We start from the raw sequence: 17,203 nt of genomic DNA, 5'->3' as shown, positions 1-17,203 counted from the left end.
GAGAAATAGTAGGGAAGATAGTAGAGGAGAAGGGGTAAGAAAGGAGGAGATGAGAGAAGGAAGTGGGGCGGGAGTGATCGAGGAGAGTAAAAGGGAAGGTGATGAAGAAGGATGTTGGGCAGTGGAAAACGAGATCAAAAACAGTGGGGTGTTTCCCTAGAAACAGATGTAAAGCAGGAAGTAGATTGTGATTAATAATGAGGGAATGGGGAGTTTGGGGGTGACTGATTAGTATGAGGGATTGGGTTAAATGTATATTGGATATTGAGGTAGGGATGAGTGGGTGGAGTGTGTAGAAGGTGATTGGTGATGTGGATAAAACGTTTGTGGTAAATGAAGTCCGTGTCATGCAGCGTGGAAACCCTTTGGCCCAACTTGCCCATGCCGAGCAACATATCCCTTCTACACTTGTCCCACCTGCCTGAGTTTGGTCCATATTCCTCTAAAATGTTTCTATCCAAGTACCTGTTGCAGTGTTTCTTATACTATGTGATAGTACCTGCAGCTAGGATAAGGATGGGTTGTTGGAATAGGGGGCTTGGACTCAGGTATTGGGGTTGGGGATGGATGTTGTGGATGGATGGATAAAGGTTTAGGGGGGTTGGGAGAATGGCGTTTGGCTGTTTAGTTTGATGCAAATGCAAGTGAAGACTCAGAGAATATGGTTGGGGCAAGTGGATGTGAATTGGGACTGATAGGGGTAAGGGTCTGATGTTGGGTTTGTGCAAAGTTGGGGTTGGTGATTGAGGGTTGAGTTTGGAGATGGGGTGACTAGATGAGGGTTTGGGGGGAAATGAAGGGGGTCGGAATTGGGGGTGTACGGGTGAGAGAGAGGTTTTGGGGGCGTGGTGTTAGATTTGGGGGTAAGGGGGAGGGGTGAGAGCAGTCAGGAAGGAAGGGGGAGGGAGGGAAGCGAGGCCGGTTCGGCCGCAGCTTCGATGCTGCCGCCGCCACAGCAGCAGGAGGCGACGGCAGCGGCAGGAGCGGAGCGGAGCGAGCACTCGGGCGGGCGGGCAGCGCTGTGTCCGCGGCTGGCACCCCAGGAGCCGGGGGCAGAGAGAGAGGGGGGAGTCACCGCCCCATTCCTTGTCCCTACACACCCTCCGCTCCAACACTGACCTGGCAACCGGCAACATATAATAATAAAAGGGGAGGAATGGCGGCAAATATGTACAGGGTCGGAGGTAGGTGTCTGACTGCTGGCTGGCCGGCCGGGCTGCGCTTGTGTGGCGATGGGACGGGCTGGGCTGATCAATGGGGGACTGATCACAGGGTCGGCGGCTGCTCCGGGCCTCCCCGCCGCTTATTGTTGCTTCATCTGCCTCTTGGTGGAGGAACTGCAGCTTAACTGGGAAAGTTCAAGGGGCTGGGCAGGACTCGGGTGGTGAAAATATCATTTGTTAGCCCCCTCCTGTCAATTTATAACAAAGGTGAAAACTCCTCTGTGAATTTTTTGTTTTGTTTTGTTCAAAGTTATGTAGAAGTGTTGGCTGGAGTTTGGAGTTGGGGGCAGTGGAGTGTGAGGCGGTGGGATTGTAAATAAACACAGTTATCAGTGGAAAAATGGCGAAGTGACACTGAGTTCAGTGGCTCCCTCCCTCTCGGTGCTGGGCCTGCACCTTCACACTCGGGGTGCGCTGCCTCTGCTCCTCTCTCTCTCCCCAGGTAGAACAAAAGACAGCCACTGCTAAACAACCTCCCTCTGTAATGCCCAGCCTTGAAAAATACAAACTCCAGCAGAGGCAAGCCATTGTGCACCTTTATAATGTCTGGATGCACAATTTCTCTTCTCCCCCCCAATGATACAAGGAGAAAAACCAGCATGGCTGCAGCATCAGCGGGCAGATCATCTGCGTTAGCTGCCACCAGTTTATGTTAACCCTTAAGATGCCGTTCCTCACATCTCTTCCAGACAGCCATTTATTACCAGCTCTTGTAGTGGTCAGGGGGTAGTTGCTGGAATTTAGTAATGAAACTGGCCCACAAGTGTGTGGGTGTGATGGCTTTCAAATGATTTATTTTAGCCATCGTTTAAACGTTTATCTTACCCTTGTTAATAGAATGTTAAAACAAATAACGCGTTCAGGATTTTGTATAAGACAGGGGAAATCTGCAGATGATGGCAATCTGAAATAAAAACAGAAAATACTGCAAATATTCAACAGCTGAGCCAATACTATGGAGAAAGGAACAGCTGACGTTTTAGGATGATTTTTAACTTTTTAATATTTTGACTTGAATATTATCTCTATTTTGCTCTCCATTGATGCCGCCTGGCTTGCTGTTTTGATTGCAAGTGATTATTGATATTTTCATGATTTGTCTTGTTCCTTAAACACCTTTAATAAATATGTACCTTCAGCATCTGTGTTTGAGGGGCCCAGTAAGGAACATAAACCATAGGATCTGGTGATTCATTCCGCCAGAGCATGGCTTGTCATTCACTTACACCATGGCTGATCTGTACATCAAGTCCATTAACCTGCTTTTGTTCCATGTCCCTTGGTATCTTGCCTAACCGGCACCTGTCAAACTTAGTCTTGGAAACTGCAACTGACCCAGCATGGGGAGAGTGAGCACCAGACTCTGCTGCTGTGCATGATGGAGGTTTTTTCTATCCTCCTTGCTCTTTGATGGTCTAACCTTTTAAAATTCTTGGAAAGTTTTAATTCTAACAACTTTAATATTGTCATATTATTTAGAGCCATGGAGCCACAGCATGGAAACAGGCTCTTCAGCCCAACTTGCCCAACAGGTCCCATCTACACAAGTCCCACCTGCCTGCAATTGGCCCATATCCCTCTAAACCTGTCGTATACATGTACCTAAAAAGAAACCTCATGCGTCACTGTGTTGGCTCGAACCACCAATCTTTCGGTGAACAGCCGAACGTGTTAACTGATTGCGCCACAGAGACTGAGGCACCTCTAATTATCTCGCCAACGTTTCTCTCTGATCCACCTTTTCAGGTATGTCTAACATCATGAAGACTTTGATCAGGTGACTCCTGGAGACCAGTGAGAATGCAAGCCATGTTTATGATTTAAGCCACATTTACAATTTAACCCTCAAAGCCCTGTGGTATTGTTACTGAATGTTGTCAGTGAACTAAAGATGCATAACAATTTACTGATCGTGACATTTCTCGGCATATCAGCTGTAAATGTTTGCCTTTTGTTTTGCGATTATTTCTCTAGATACCCTAGCTAGGAAAGTAATCTTGTGTTATTGTGTCAAATCTTGCCGAACCTGTAACCACTTCACTGAGACAGCTTTCAATATCTGGGGGAGTCATAAGGTCATAAGGAATAGGAGTAGAATTAGGCCATTCGGCCCATCAGGTCTACTCCGCCATTCAATCATGGCTGATCTATCTCTCCCTCCTAGCCCCATTTTCCTGCCTTCTCCCCATAACCTCTAACACCTGTACAAATCAAGAATCTATCTATCTCTGCCTTAAAAATATCCACGGACTTGGCCTCCACAGCCATTTGTGGCAAAGAATTCCACAGATTCACCTCCCTCTGACTAAATACATTTCTCCTCATCTCCTTCCTAAAAGAACATCCTTTAATTCTGAGGCTATGACCTCTAGTTCTAGACTCTCCCACTGAGTATAGGGCTGTTCTACTCATCCTCTGCTTGTAGGCAAAACTCTTCCTGCGAGGAATCTGATACTTGTCAAAGCAAAGTTAGGAGTGGTATTCTGGAATACCAAATGTGGTCTTTGTGAGTTCCTTTATAAATCCAACAAGTCTCCCTTACTCTTGTACTCCGTATCCCCTACAGTAAAGGATAATGCAGTATTTGTCTTCTTCATTGGTCGCGGCTTCAATATTATATTTGATATATTTATATTTTGCAAAATTCTTCCATCAAATTAGATATATTACATTTTAATCATTTGTTTATTTACTAATATCGCTTGTAAATAACTGAGACCTCCAGTATACATTTTTGTGGCTCCATGTAATTTCAGCATGTTAACTGGAAAAATTATCTACTTTCTACCTTTCTTGTTTTCAGTACTTTAACAAATTAACTATACCTGCTAATATATTACTTCCATTTTTTGAACATCTACTAAAATGCCTTTTGGAGAATCTATCTACACTACACCCAGTGGCCCACCCTTTATCAACCATGCTTGTACGTCCTCAGAAAACTTGTTAGACTTGTTAAACACCACTTTCCCACTTGAAGACCATGTAGACCATACTGAGTTCACAGTCTGATTTTCTGTCTGTGATCTTAGCAAGTCTTTCACAGTAGATCACCACTTTTCTGTGGCTGTTGGAGTCAGATTATATAGTCTGTAGATCATTTATTTTTCTCTCATCTCTGTTGCTTTATTATCTTTCAATCCATGGTAACCATTCCAGAATCTCAGAGGTATTGGAAGATCACCATACCTAAGACAGTATAGTTAGATCAATGAGCCATAAAATTTATAAATAAGAATTGTTAGGATTTTTTATGTAACTTGATTGGACTTTCCCTTTTTTGTTGCAGACTATGTTTACTTTGAAAATTCTTCCAGTAATCCCTACTTAATAAGAAGAATAGAAGAACTCAATAAGGTATTTTAAATGTGTATGTATACTTAGTTTTTTTTACTGTGTTATTTCTTGCTCTTAAACATATCTGTTCTTATGGTAGACACAAAATGCTGGAGTTAAAGCCCTGTCCCATGGTACGAGTTCATTCCAAGAGCTCTCACGAATTAAAAAAAATCAAACTCGTGGTAAGCACGGAGAATGAACGTAACCGGTACGTCGGAGCTCGGGGACATCTCTTAGCGTTAACGGCAGGTACTCAGGTAGACTCGCTAACGGCAGATAAGCACGGGAAGACTCGTGAAGATTTTTCAACATGATGAAAAATGTCCACGAGAGCCCCGAGTACCGATGAGTGGCCATTACCATAAATCTCCGAGTTCGAATCAGGGCAAACTCGGGAGAACTCTTGGAATGAACTCATACCGTGGGTCAGGGGTTTAACTCAGCGGGACAGGCAACTTCTGGGGAGAAGGAATGGCTGACGTTTCGGATCGAGACTCGTCATCAGATTCGACCCGAAATGCAACCCATTCCTTCTTTCCAGAGATGCTGCCTGTCCCACTGAGTTACTCCAGCATTTTGTGTCTACCTTCGATTTAAACCAGCATCTGCAGTTCTTTCCTACGTATCTGTTCTAATGTTCTAATGGTCAATTGCTAAACCTCTATCCTTTGGAAACTTAACTTAAGCCAAACCTGCTTCTGCATCAAATTCTGCAACCTTTTGTTCAGCCATCTCAATTGTTTATGCTCGTCTTCTTTAGCTCCTTGCTTCAGAGTGCTCAAAATTAAAATTCCCATTCTTCTCTCTGTTCATGCCTATTCTTGTAACTTCTTCATATTCTATGCCCACCTTCCCATATCAGTCTAATCAGACATTGTGTATTGAATTCTCTCTCTCCCACTGTTGGAACATGCCCTCAGCCCCATAGGGCCAATGCACTGGACTTTTCTCATACTTTTCAGATTTACCCCAAACCTGTTTAGAGGCTTTGAGAACATCCTTGATTCAGTTCCTCTGCCCTTTCAATAACCTGCTGTGCCTACGCTCAGAGTAGAGTGACTATTTCGGAGTCCGATGTCAGGTATGTGAACTATATTGCCAACTAATTGTAACTCTTAAGACCTGATGCTGAGGATGCTGCCCTGAGAGAGGACGTTGATATTGGTTCTCTTATCATGCCTGGATATTTAGTGAATTTTGTGATAACTGTGTTTATGCCCTGAGGTTCCAGCTGTAGGAAGTCCATAGCAGTTGAGAAGGGCACATTGATAACAAGGGCACATTTTCAGCCAAATATATTCTTTGATATTGGTTTATTATTGTCATGTAAGAAGATCCAAATGAGAAATTTTATTTTGCGTGCTATCCATTCAAATCATACCATGCATGAGTACAGTCATGCCATACAACAGATAGTGAAATAGTGGAACGAGTGTAGTGTGGTTGATCCTCGTCTGGGTCCAGCATGCAAAGAGTAAGGACGTCATCTAAGGACCCCCAAATAAAATGAAATGCAGTGATAATCAAAAGGAAGATAATTTATGGCTGCAGTCACAGCAGAAATATATGAACATATTTGGAAACCATTCATCTAAGCCTTGGGATGCTGCTCCTTGAGTTCCTCGGGGGCATTTCCTGTAACCATCCGTCTTCAGATATTTCATCGATGACCTTCTCTTGGTGTTGAGGGAGAATTCTGACTTGTTTGTTGACAAGATGATACTGCAAGTGACCTGGGTTGTAAAAATGCTGCAGGGTTGGTTCAGATTGGCTGAAACCAGTTCTAAGAAACAGAAGGAACTCCCATATAGGCAATAAGTTAGGAGATGGCACGGAACTAAACAAAACTGGCTCAGCATGGAATGCAAGACCTGGCGGACTGTGGCCAACCGTAAGAGCCGGTGGACCGTGACCTACAGGGGGTGGCTGCTGAGCTGGCTCATGCTCAGAGGACCGGCGGACTATGGTCTGGAACCTGGCAGACCTGCAAGGGGAGCCCGGCAAGCCGCTGTTGCTTATTCCCGAAGACCAGAGGTTGGAGCCGGCGACGACGACAGACATGACAGGAGAGGAACGAGACCGGTAGGAAAGGAGAGGATACCAGTGCCGGGCCTACCACTCCCTTGAGGAAGGTGCCCCTGGGGCACAAAGGTGGATGGGTGAGGAGAGGGTGTCGATTCGCGGGTCTACCAAGGCAAAGCTGGAGGACTGCAGCAGCCTGGGACTTGCCTGAATTGGGGACCGCTCACAACAGCTGGAGCGTGGACTGGATTTGGAAAAAGGCGCCAAACAAGGCGTTTCTTGCTTGTGGGCTCTGTAGAATATTTCTGTACAATTGCTAATCAGGGATGGTATGGCAATACTGTACTGGTGTACAAAATTATTCATAAAATAATTTCACTGTGCGTTTGCACTTTGCACATGTGGCAATAAAGCACCATTGAACCAATCAGAATGAGATGATTACGGAGAGCGATACGGGTTCAATGGTAAGAAAGGGCAGTTAACATTTAGTGGGCGCGGGAAGTATAACTAGTAGTTGCATGCTTTTGCTTTGTCTTTGAATGAGACCATGTAAACACAGTGCCTGGATAAAAGGTTTTAAATACTGCCACTGGACTCGGGATATCATTAAGAATTCAATGATCTAACCAATCATTTGGGCGGTAGTGGGGTTCCAGCTCTTCAGATAATGAACCAGTTGTCATGTGTACGCAGCACACATCAGGCAACATCCAAGTATGCCCGAGAGACAGAGTGACAATTGTGTCAAGCACTGATCATCTCCTTCAAGAGTCTCAGCTTGCATCCTTGGCGTTTACTGGCAGTCTGACTATTGTATCCTCGCCACTAATAATAAAATATAAATAGATACGAATATCACCGTACCTTAATTGGTACACGTGACAATAAAAGACCTTTGAAACATTTGAAACATTTGCGGGGTTTGGAGCAGAGGGTTTCACTATTGATGAGAATTTTAATTGGATCAGCCACACAAAGGAGATCAGAGGTTCGTTACATTTGGGTAAATGATTTGCCTCCCAGCCCCCACAGCCTCTTTGCCCTCTGCCTCTCCACTCTCCAAGTTCCAAGTCAGGAATATAATGATATACTCTTGCCTCAAAGAATACAGCTTCAAGAACATTCATCAAAGTTGTCACTATCCAGGACAAATCTATCCATTTGATTGGCATCTAATTAATCACCCTAAACATCACTTCCTCGCCCATGAATGTATCGTGACAGTAATCTGTACTACTTGCAAAATGTACCGAGGCAACTTAGCGAGGTTTCTTTGATGGGACTTTTTTAAACTATGACCACCTCCTGCAAGGTCAGCATGTGTTTCTGTAAGCTGCCACTTTCAAGTTTCCTTCTGACTTGCAAAGCCTGTTCAGGACTGACATTCCTTTATTGTTGCTTGGTCAAACTCCTATGGCTACCAAGTTAATGGCAGTGTGGGCTTACTTTCATTGTGGACTGTAGCAGTTCAGGAAGGCAGCTTACCACTATCTCAGGAAAGAAAGGTGTTTAATAGTAAGATTAAACGAGTACTTACCAGTATGAAGTTTGATCTGTATTTTATGAGGAGTTACGGTGAGGTATTACGTGAAGATCCCAGCCCAGTGCGCAGGTGCGGCATACTTCAAAGCAGCGGTGTGAAATCACAGGATAGACACAATATTTGAAGTAAGATAGTAAAGATCATGAGACATTAGTTTATTAGTTTGATCTATATATTGAGGGTGGGAGCGGCGGGCACGTAATACCTCACCGTAACTCCTCATAAAATACAGATCAAACTTCATACTGGTAAGTACTCGTTTAATCTTACTATTTTACTTCGGAGTCACGTGAGTGATTCCGTGAAGACTTCAAAGGTCTGTGATTTCAAACCGTGTAACAGTTTTTATTTCACTCACTGCCGAAGTTTTTGAGGGAGGAAGTGTTATCGTAATCAACCAGTGGATCTGCTTTCACAAGAAACAGAAAGGTATTTGTTAACAATAACAACATAAAGAGCTCCCCTGAGCTTAAATTAATATTGCAGTTTGTAATATTCTTTCTGCAATTAAATCAGGTTTATCAACGGTTTATAATAAAAAATGTTCTGAACGTCGTTCCCTTGACCATTCTGCCGTTTTGAGAATGTGGTCAACCGGGATGTCCATTCGTTCAGCCGCTGATATCAATGCTGCCCTAGTGGAATGGGATTAAAATGTATTATTATCTATTCCGGCAGCTTTCAGTACCTGTTTGAGCCACCTTGGAGTGGTTGGCTCGTACCCCGTCTTGGGGTTTCTGTGGTTGACCCATAGGCTTTCCTCTCCCTCTAAGATTGTGGGTTGTGTCTATATATTGTAGTAGATGGGTCACCACACTCAACCTGGACTCTGGTGGGTAGGCCCGGAATCCCACCAGTGAATTGGGCGTTCCTGGTCCATATAGCCATATAACGATTACAGCACGGAAAACACAGGCGATCTCGACCCTACTAGTCCGTGCCGAACTCATAATCTCGCCTAGTCCCATATACCTGCGAGTTAGATTTTTACCAGACCTAGAATATGAACGTGATGCGTCTGGGGTAATCACCATGTTATCCAGTCTAGTTTTATGGAGTGACTGGGCTCTGTGAGCGTGTACGAGAGCCATAAGCATGAGCGTTTTTAACATGGATTGAGCAAGCTGAGGGATCTGGCTGGTGCCATTCTCTGAGATATGTCAATATCACACCAATATCCCATACATGGGTATACCTGGGTTTTTGGGGCTTATTATTATAGTTGCCCTTCATAAGTTTACCTTCAGTGGATGGGATCCCATGCTCTGCTGTCATGCTGTTTTAGATAAGCAGATAAGGCGCTCCATGCTGTATTTACGGCACTGTAACTCACCTTTTAGTCATGGTGTAGATGTTCCAGGAACTCCAATACGTCAGTGGTTGAATAGTTTGTTGTCCCTGCGTCGTGGCAGTATTTTACCCATGTTAGCTTTTGGTGACTGTTCGCAGGGATGCCGACATGGTGGTAATGGTTCCTTTGGATAATCCCAGTCCCTGGTAAGGTCTATTCTAAACCTGCACCCAGGAGTTTGATGTTTTTCTGGCATGGGTGGCTTGTGCCTGATACTGGGTTGAGTCAGCAACCATGGTCCACTATGGAAATCCATAGGTGACTCGCCCACCGTGTCGTGATGAACTGGGAACCATGGCTGTGTAGGCCGGTTGGGCATGTTCAATATCTCGGAGACAGACCCATCTGTATTGCGAAGTGCCCGACTGATGAGGCAGAAGGGAGGAAGGCAAAGCAGAAATTCCCCCTTCCAGCGTGTAGGCATCTATCGCTGCTGCCTCTAATCTGGTTCCTAAGTCACATACATAGGTTACTGGTGATTCCGTCTTGTGCAACCAAATTGATATCTGGCTTTCAAACTGCTTAATACCTTTAGCAGATATCTTGGGTTTGACATCTATTCAATGTTATCATAAATTTTACCCCGTGACATGGTGTCTCCCACTGTGTTCTAGCTTCCTAGGACATAGGCAGCTGATAGTTAAAATGTCTTTTGACACACCATTGCCAGATTTGTTTGACCAATTTGTTGCACAATAATGATTATTATGCTCCCCATATGGTTGATATAAGCCACCACCATAGTATTATCAATCCGTAACCACATATGTACGTGCTGCATTTGAAATGCATATGCTTTTTAGCCCAATAGGCGATCACCAATCCCAAGTAGTTGATGCCCGGTGTGTGTAGTAACGATGTTTGTGAATTGGTCCATCTGTTACCTGTGCTGGATATGGAGTTTAGTTGCTCCCCAGCCTAAAGTACTGGCATCGGTTTTTAATAACCAAGTTGGGATTGGTGATGATAATAGGGCTGAAAACTATGCCAAATATATGTCTAACATATATGGACGGAATTATTATTGAAGCCCAGATAATCCATGGTAGTTAACGCTTCAATTCTGGTTTATCTGGGCGTGGGATAAACCTCAGAGCTTTAGGGAGCTGTTTCGTAGCTAGAACTGCTGCCACAGCTAATTCCTTTGTTTCCCCTAATATGAGGATATCATCCAATATATGCCATGATTATGCTTGTTTTCTTAATATTTTCATGGCCATTTTTTTAAATATTTATAATAGTTTAGGGCTGAGGTTAGACCATAGGGAATGCTCTATGCTCCCATGGTTGCCCTAACCGGGATATCCATTATCCAGGTAAAAATTTTTAGGTATCTATAATGATCCTAGTGTATGGGTATAAGATAGTTAGCATCTTCCATATCAATGCTCCCCATAGGTATCCTTTGGAGATCAGATGTCTGGCAGTGACAAAAACCCGTCTCCATCTTAAAGTGTATATACTCAACAGATTTATTTAGTGATATTAGATCAATGATGATGCTACATTCACCATCTTTTGTAGTTTGGGTGAATATATTCGATACAAATTCCAATGGTTCATGTTTACTCCCATGATCCGTTTAGTAATGAGCCTTTCTAGTTCAGCTTGACCTTCTCACTTCTCTTTCTTAGAGGGAGAAAATGCCCTTTGGGCGCATTGCTGAACTGGCGGTAATATGCCCAATTTGAATTCGTTTTTATCCACTAATACTGTTGAGTATATTTTAGTTATTTGTGACAGCATCCCATGCTTTATCAACAAGTGTAAATGCCCCCCCCCCCCCCCCCCCCCCCCAGTTAGTAGAACACCCTTATTTAGTGTAAACTGGGAGGAACCAGACTACCTACCTCCATGTTTATTGTTTTTTCATGAAGGCCTAGTTTGCTGGTATGCTGGTGCTGTCGGTGGGGCGGCGCATTTTCCCACGGCTCCGCTCTGGGCCCCTGTCTAAAAAGAACTTTGGGGGTAATGTGAAGCGGTCGCCAGGCTTTCACCAGTCCTTGTTTGATATTGCTGGTGGATGCCGAGGGGTGCTGCCAGCTGGGTGTTGGATGCGATGTCCTGCTCGTTCCATGGCCTGCCCTCATGAGGCGCACAGGTTTAGCTGCCTCTCTTCCCGCAGCTGCGGTTTGCATAGCCCCGTATATTTGGGGTTGCGGGCAGGTCTTATATGCACCATTGTTCAGTCGAGTATCCCAAATTTGGGAACATCTTAGGCGTCAGCACCCTGGTAGTGCAACGGGATAGTCTCATCCTGGGAGAACCATCTTGGTGATCATGGCGTCTCGCCTGCCAGGTGAGTATGATCCGTGGAAAACGAGCAAAGGCGGTGACATCTTGACCCTTCTGTTAGGAGCTTCAGAATTTGCTGCTTTTAGCTCTTGTCTGCGAGTCTGCTGACCCAGCTGCCTGCGGATTTGCCTCTAGAAAGGCCTGCTCCTGCAGGGCTTTGTTGGGAAGATGGTCGCGTGGAGGAGCCATGTAGTGGCCCACGACACCCAGTAGCTCTTCCTGATCCTGCTCCCCTGGCATACTGCTGTTCTCGTCCGCCTGCCCAGCGTTTAAGCCAGCCCAGCCCTGGCCTCCTTAGCTAGCCTCAAAAGAGGGAGCAAAAGGGTGTGCTATAAATTGGAGGAGGCATAGCTCAAACTCCGCTGTTGCATCAATCCCTCGTCAAGGGAGATGGCTAGTGCAATAGCACTGGGGTAGGAGTGTCAGCTCCCTTGGCATTCAGCCAGTGCCCCTTTTTTCCTGGAGGTGTTGAACTCCATGACCTCCTCTGGCTTGGGGAGACAGACATACTTATTTTTGCTGTCTCCAACATGTTCCAGTTTGGAGGAAGTTGGCTCCTGTAGAACCTGTAAATTGGTAAGATTTTTGTCTTACCTGTATGTAGAGGCTGCCTGCCGTTTTTCAGGCGGCATTGTAGCGGTTCCCGGGCGGCGATTCTCCTTGTCAGGAGTCTGCAGGGCTGCCGGTCGGGTTTTTAAACTTCCCACCGGTCCGCTGCTGTTACCAAACAGCTGTTCAGCGGACCGGCATCAGCGCAGCTCCCTGCAGTGGTCCGCAGCCTGTGCGGTCCCGTTAGCGCCTTTCCCCCTCCACTGTCGGCTCCTTCGCTGGAGTCGAACGGGGGCCGCTTCCTCTCTACTTTGCTCCCCCTGGAGCAAAAAAACCACAAGGCCCGATAAAGGTAAGTACTTACCTCACGTCCTTGGATGCGGGAGCTGCCGACTCCCGCTGGCCGCGTTGCACAGCAGTGCGATAATACCGCACCTGCGCACTGGGCTGGGATCTTCACGGAATCACTCACGTGACTCCGAAGTAAAATTGTCATATGTACCCTCAATGGAACAATGGCATTCTTACTTGTTAAGCATAACAGTACTTGCAGCATAACAGGCCTGTAAACACAATACATATGGGTAATATAACAAACAAAAATCCAGTAAATTAATAACCACAATATTAGTGCAAAACAAACCCACAGTCCTTAGTGAACAAAAGATCCTTGGATAGACACAAAACGCTGGAGTAACTCAGCGAGTCAGGCAGCATCTCTGGAGAAAAGGAATAGTTTCAGAAGGAGGGTCAGAAGAAGGGTCTCCTGCCTAAGCCGCTGAGTTACTCCAGCATTTTGTGTCTATCTTCAGTGTAAACCAGCATCTGCAGTTCCTTCCTACACATAAAGATACGGAGATGAATATTCAATGCTGGCCTTTCCAGCAATTCATCCATTAAAAAAATTAAATTAAAATTGAAATTGGACGGCACAGTAATACAGCTGGTAGACCTGTATGTGTGGAGTTTGTAGATTCTTCCTGTGACTGCGTGGGTTTCCTCTGGGTACTTTGGTTTCCTCCTAAAGACGTGCGGGCTTGCAGGTTAATTGGCTTCTGTAAATCGCCCCTAATGTGGAGGGAGCGGATGCGAAAGTGGGATAACATAAAACTAGTGTGAACGGGTGATTGTTGGGCCTGACCTCGGTGGGCCAAAGGGCATGTATCCCTGATGATAGGCACAAAATGCTGGAGAAACTCAGCAGGACAATGTTTCCCCACTGTATCTCTAAACTAAATATTATATTCTCACTCAGATGCTAATTGATGATAAATGTTTCTAATTTTTGTTTTCTATTTTTATTTTCTGTTCTGATTAATATTCCAATATTGTTGTTACATCATACATAATGCCATTTACAAATGTATCAACAGTGACTGAAAAACTCTAATTGTAATTTAGGTAACCACCTTTCCGAGTCATTGAAGATTTGACCTCAGTTGGGAATGCCATGTAGAAAGTTAGTTATTAGTAAAGAGAAAACAAAGATTATTTTGGTCTGATTATAATGTTTACTGACTTTACCTTGCACTAAACATTATTCCCTTATCATGTACATTGTGAATGACTCCATAGTTATCATGTATTGTCTTTCCACTGACTGGATAGCATGTGGCAAAAACTTTTCACTGTACCTTGGTACACATGACAACAAGCTGAACTAATCTTAGTGTTCTAATCTTAATGTTCTAATGTACCTTTTGTGGTGGGTGATATTCCAGCATTTATAATAGAGGATGAAAGTGAAGACACTGGGCTAAGCAGCAAGAGTCAGAGAGATTTATAAACATTAGATCACACCTGACATATTGGTTGTAACTTTCACAAAATAATTCGATTTATATAAATGATTGAGGATGCAGCGAGTATTGTGTAAAGAATTAATAATGAAAGAAGGAAGAAATTACAAAAGCTTTTGCCTACATTTTGTTTCAGTTCTCCCTAGTTACATCAATGGTACCAGGGTACTGGAGGTCTGCATTGTATTGTGTAGGAAAGAACTGCAGATGCTGGTTTAAATTGAAGGTAAACACAAAATGCTGGAGTAACAGGGGCAGGCAGCATCTTTGGCGAGAAGGGACAGGCAGCATCTCTGGCGAGAAGGGATGGGTGGCGTTTTGGGTTGAGACCCTTCTTCAGACTGAATTGTATTGCACTGTTGTTTTAACATGTGACAGAGGGCGAAGGGTCCAATCAAGTAGTTACAGTTGAGTCATTCATTATGATGGTAGAAAGATTATTGGAATCCATTTAAAGCAAGAGTATAAATATATTAAAAGTCACTGACTAATCGGCGTCAGTCAGCAAGAATTTATTCTGCCAAAATGATGTCTAATTAACTTAAATATGAGAGATTCACAAAAAGTGCTGGAGGAACTCAGCGGGTCAGGCAGCATCCCTGATGAAAAAGGATGGGTGACATTTGGGGTTGGGATGCTTCTTCAGATTGAAAGCCTTCTTTTGACTTCATTGGTATAAACGAGCATCTACAGTTCTTTGTTTCGACTCTCTAACTTAAATATGTATTTTTTGAAGAGTTAACAAGAAAGGTGTATGGTGGCAATACTTTTGATGTAGCCAGCATGGATTTTAACAAAGGTCTTTGGAAAGATTCCATATGACAGGCTGGTCACTCGAGTAAAAGCTCATGTGAGCCGTTCCTTGGTTCTTGGTATTTTTTAAAGAGCCTAATGTTTTAGATCTGAGTGTAGAGGAGACAGTTTCAGAGGATATAGTAATTGGCTGTGGGCTTAACGTCGCAGAGGAAGATTAGGTCTACAAGATAAGTCTCCCTAAGATTTGAGTATAGGAGTAAAGAGGTCCTTCTGCAGTTGTACAGGGCCATGGTGAGACCACATCTGGAGTAATGTGTGCTGTTTTGGTCTCCTAATTTGAGGAAGGACATCCTTGCTATTGTGGCAGTGCAACGTAGGTTCGTGAAGTTAATCCCCGGGATGGTGGGACTGTTGTATGAGGAAAGATTGAAAAGAGTGGGCTTGTATTTACTGGAATGTAGAAGGATGAGAGGAAATCTTATAGAAACATATAAAATTATAAAAGGACTGGACAAGCTAGATGCAGGAAAAATGTCCCCAATGGGGGAGTCCAGGACCAGGGGCACAGTCTAGGAATAAAGGGGAGGCCATTTAAAACTGAGATAACATTTTCACCCAGAGAGTTGTGAATTTGTGGAATTCTCTGTTACAGAAGACAGTAGAGGCCAATTCACTGGATGAATTTAAAAGAGAGTTAGATAGAGCTCCAGGGGCTAGCGGAATAAATGGATATGGGGAGAAGGCAGGCACGGGTTACTGATTGTGGATGATCAGCCAAGATCACAATGAATGGCGGTGCAGGCTCGAAGGACCAAATAGCCTCCTCCTGCACCTATTTTCTATGTTTCTACGTAAGATGTAGCCTTAGAATAAAAGGACATACATTTAGAAAGATGATGAGGACGAATTTATTTAGTCGGGGATTGGTGAATCTGTGAAATACATTGCCAAAACTCCAGACAGACAGCATCCATAGTCGGGATTGAACGCAAGTCTCTGGCGCTGTGAGCCAGCAACTCTACCGCTGCACCACTGTGCCTCCCTCTGAAGATTGGAAGACATATCACCGTAAGCATCTAATGTGTTTAAGAAGGAACTGCAGATGCTGGAAAATCGAAGGTACACAAAAATGCTGGAGAAACTCAGCTGGTGCAGCAGCATCTATGGAGCGAAGGAAATAGGCAACAGTCTGAAGAAGGGTTTCGGCCCGAACCGTTGCCTATTTCCTTCGCTCCATAGATGCTGCTGCATCCACTGAGTTTCTCCAGCATTTTTGTGTACCTTCACCCTAAGCATCATCTGTTCACCTTTCTGTTTGTGGTTCTACCAGCTAACTGTCAGTTTAAGTGTGGTAAGTGAGAGGGACTTTAAAATAAAGTTCTTGTTTAATGTGAAGGTGAGATGTTATGGAAGTTTCTTCCCAGGAGTAAGCAGTATGCTAAGTGTTCACTCTCAATTTCTTCCTTGGATTGGCTTTCATCACAATTTGTAACTATTGGTGGAAGTAGGACATGTTATACTGTGGACAGTTTGAATGTAATGATGCATCGTCATTTCACTGGCTGAATAGTATGCAATTATAAAGCTTTTCACTGTACCTCACTACACATGCCATTAATAAACTAAACTATAGAGCTTCATCTTCTGTCGAAACATGACTTGATGTTTGGACTATTTCTTCCAGACTGTCACTGGTACCGTAGAAGCGAAAGTGATCTGTTTTTACCGACGTCGGGACATTACAAACAGTCTAATCGTGCTTGCGGATAAACATGCAAGTAAGTACAGATGAATTATGAATAATCACAATTATTAGTGTGAACTTGAAGCTGTTAATAAACTTTGTGAACTGTGGGAGCTTGTTATACCAAGATAAGATTTGTTTATGCAAATTGGTTAGCATGTTACAAAAGCTTTTCACTGTACCACCATACACGTGACAATAAACTCCATATAACTCAACTCAGAAAAACAAATGAATGAATATTTTAAATAAATCTGTGAAACAATAGAAAATTGGTTTGTTGTCGCTTGTACACAAAATATATGACTTTGAACTGTGTTTATTGAGTTTTGAAGATTTCACCGCTGTGAGCGAAATTCTCAGGCAGCCTGAGCTATTCTCATTGTACACTTAATAAAGAAGAAAGTGGTCAAAACTGTATTTGCACCTTTTTATGGTAGGATATGGGATTCAAGAACCAGAGAGGGGAAAGATGTAATAGGAACCTGAAGAGCTACTTTCTTGCACAGAGGGTGGTGGGTTAATGGAATGAGCTGCCAGAAGACGTGGTTGAGGCAGGTACCACAGTGGCTTTTAACA

The 17,203-nt window shown here is 43.9% G+C and overlaps 1 protein-coding gene across 3 annotated transcripts in view; it reads left to right on the top strand.

The window, feature by feature from the left end:
- The first annotated feature begins 916 nt into the window (after positions 1-916).
- Positions 917-17,203, top strand: part of mta3 (metastasis associated 1 family, member 3) — a 101,744-nt gene continuing 85,457 nt past the window's right edge. The window contains exons 1-3 of one of the 3 annotated variants that reach the window (XM_055639665.1): positions 917-1,184; positions 4,513-4,580; positions 16,565-16,658. In XM_055639665.1, the coding sequence (XP_055495640.1) occupies positions 1,157-1,184; positions 4,513-4,580; positions 16,565-16,658 (190 nt within the window). In that variant the 5' untranslated portion in view covers positions 917-1,156. Of the gene's footprint in view, positions 1,185-4,512; positions 4,594-16,564; positions 16,659-17,203 lie in introns of those variants that run through there. The other 2 variants (XM_055639666.1, XM_055639667.1) reach the window with 2 other exon arrangements.

This window comes from Leucoraja erinacea, chromosome 8 (assembly GCF_028641065.1).
Source record: "Leucoraja erinacea ecotype New England chromosome 8, Leri_hhj_1, whole genome shotgun sequence".
In the NCBI taxonomy this organism is placed as follows: Eukaryota; Metazoa; Chordata; class Chondrichthyes; order Rajiformes; family Rajidae; genus Leucoraja; species Leucoraja erinaceus.
Note: the sequence above shows the minus strand (reverse complement) of the source record. Positions and strands in the feature narration are given on the sequence as shown.